The sequence below is a fragment of the Olea europaea genome, unplaced genomic scaffold (assembly GCF_002742605.1).
Source record: "Olea europaea var. sylvestris unplaced genomic scaffold, O_europaea_v1 scaffold1521, whole genome shotgun sequence".
NCBI lineage: Eukaryota > Viridiplantae > Streptophyta > Magnoliopsida > Lamiales > Oleaceae > Olea > Olea europaea.
Genome location: NW_019232796.1, coordinates 45,644 through 48,475, shown reverse-complemented (window position 1 = coordinate 48,475; position 2,832 = coordinate 45,644). Strand labels below are relative to the sequence as shown.

The 2,832-nt window shown below is 28.0% G+C and overlaps 1 protein-coding gene across 1 annotated transcript in view; it reads right to left on the bottom strand.

Annotated features, from left to right (window-relative positions):
• Positions 1–2,319: 2,319 nt before the first annotated feature.
• LOC111376576 (ATP-dependent DNA helicase 2 subunit KU70) overlaps positions 2,320–2,832 on the bottom strand; it is a 15,519-nt gene continuing 15,006 nt past the window's right edge. Inside the window, exon 11 of the mRNA XM_022999543.1 lies at positions 2,320–2,603. Coding sequence (XP_022855311.1) covers positions 2,490–2,603 — 114 coding nt within the window. The 3' untranslated portion in view covers positions 2,320–2,489. The remainder of the gene's footprint in view (positions 2,604–2,832) is intronic.

Sequence of the window (2,832 nt, the reverse complement as noted above, 5' to 3'; positions counted from 1 at the left end):
GCTTACCGTACATTCCACGGTTTACACAAAGTTTGACATGCTTTGGAAATTAAAAATATTGTTGACGGGAAAGTGTGTCATGTTACGACATGTTACACAATATCAAACTTGATGTGAAATAAAATGTACAAGTAGCATGATTGTTCGGAGATTCAAGAATGTTATAACGTATTAATTACATTTTTCAATGATTTAACTAATTATTAGTGTATTGATCAAACATGTCAATTTTTTAAAGGAAAATTTCATAACTAAGAGATTAAATATCAACCATTTCAAAACTAAGAAAGTGCACAATCAACAAAAAGGGTAACATTTCATCAGTCGTCACTGGACTTTCAATGAAATTTCAATTAAAGGGACAATAAGTGCTAGTGGTGAATTTGAAATTAAGTAGAGTTTAACGACTTGAATGAAACTAAATTAAGGTCAGTGACTTAATGAAAATTAAATTTAAGTTGTTCATGATTTCTGAGAATGAAATAGAGATGTCACATGGTTTATTGTTGATTAACAAATAATGAATTTGCTCTTTTGGTTTTTCATGTATAATATATTTATATGAGGAAATATTCAATTCAATAGAATTAAATAATTGTTACTGGAAAATAAGATGAACACGGTTCAATTTGAATTGTTTTTGTTTTAATTTCACGTCAAACTATTTTAAACTCCAAACTAAATCACTCATTTCACCATTTAAATCAAACTATTTTTTTTTTTTTTTGTTCGCATAAAAATAACAATTTTCAAACATATTAAAACACAAATAAGGGTTAAGGTTAAGGTTCGAAACATTTTTTTTTTTTTTTTTTTTTTTTGCTCGCATATAATTAACACTTTTCAAACATATTAAAACACAAATTAGGGTTAAGGTTAAGGTTCGAAACAAAAATAAACCAATAAGGGCTAAAAGCTTTGTTGGTAATCAATTTTTCAAGACGTGTAACCTCAGTTATCATACTTTATTTTAGCATATAGAATATATGAACTTACAAAGTTGTTTCAATTAATCCTTGTTCAGTGGCCATTATTTAAAAAAAAAAAAAAAAGGTTTTGAATAGTGATTTTTTAAGAGAATGTGTGGTTAAAAAGTTGGAAAATTTTTTTGGATTACGTGTATAATATTTTATTTTGTAAATATATGATTAAAAATGAATATATATGAAATAGAGTTTGAAAATAATGATTCTAAAAAAGTGCCTAAATCAATTATTTCATATTTGTTTTAGTCCATTTGGTTGACTTCCATGTTTGATGACGAGACAGGTAGCAAATAAAGCTGACAACAAAACAAAAAGTTAACAATGTAGCTCCCCATTAATTTTCATTACGTTACATTTCATTTTTCTCTCATATTTTCAACGTCACAATCTTTCATAAAATAATATTACACGTAAATCGAAATTTTTTCTTCTTTTTCAACTTCTCATTTTTCAAAAAATATTATTCCACACATTAATTTTTCCCCGTAATGGAGGCCAACAGGGGCGTAATACCTAAAACATGTCAACCTACGGTCCTACGCATTGAGTGGATAAAACTACTGTTCTAAACTGAGCGCATATATTTCTCATGTACTCGCATATGCTAGATGTTTATTTGAAAAGTCTTGTATATGTGATATACGCGTTATAATATTATAAACCCATTTAATTGATCACATATGCACACTCAACGCCAAAATGCACGCATTTGTGTTAAAAATTATGTTAAAATTAGCCTAGCAAAACTTGGGCAATTTTATAATTTAAAAACAACGACTATCCACGCCGAGCTAGAGGCTCTTTCTTTCTTTAGTTTTACCAACAAGTGATGTTAGTAATGAAAAATCTTGAATTGTTGATGGTTGTGATTATAAGGAGTAGATTAATAATGATAACCTACCTCTTGAATTGTAATAAGGGAGATCGATGAAGACAATTTTAGTTCAAAAAACACAAAAGATGACTTGGATGAAAATGAGTTTGAACTAAAATCCAATAAAAAAGTTAAAAAATATTTAAGATTTTTTTAAGCCGACGTTTGTGTCTAATCTAATTGTAGGAAATAATTATCAAATACTTAAAGAATTAATGATATTGAACATAATGTAATGTTTAAGAACATGTATAAAGTTCAGGTAATAGCATTTATAATTTTCAGTGCTATTTTTTCAAAAAAATAAAAATAAAAAAATTGAAGAATATGTATAAAATTTAAAGAATGCATTATTTTATTTATTTAAAATATTTAAAATAAAATTGAAAATTGAAAAACACATTTACATTTATACTTTGCATATTCATAATGGACAACTATGCTAGTGCTTAGCATCAATGAAATTGAATAACATTACTCCATATAGATATCATTATTTTATAGCAATGGATTAGCATGATGACAGATTGATTTGTAACTCATTGGATTCAAAAAGTCTTGTTTGTCCCAGTATCCACCCAAGTCGACGAACATTATAAAAACATTACACTTTTGAATCCATTACATAATTATTTACCCAAGTGAGTCAAGATCCTATTGATCAAATCTTCCTTTTTCCCAGACACAGATAGGCCATTTGCTGTCAGGTAGTACTTAAGCTTTGGTACTGTCAATTCCTTCAACTGCAAAACACATGAAGAGGGATTATGGAGGAGGATATAAAAAATTACAAGGAATTAATTTTTGTTATATCAAAATTTTCAGTGTCCCCCCAAATAATATTGATATTATCATCCTAGATATTTTAAGACAAACTCGTATTGCTGTCACCTCTCCTTTGTCTGCAAGGTCAGACCAGTCAACTTTAGCAGACTCCGTAGTCGCCTTATCAGCAATTGCTTTACGTTTTTT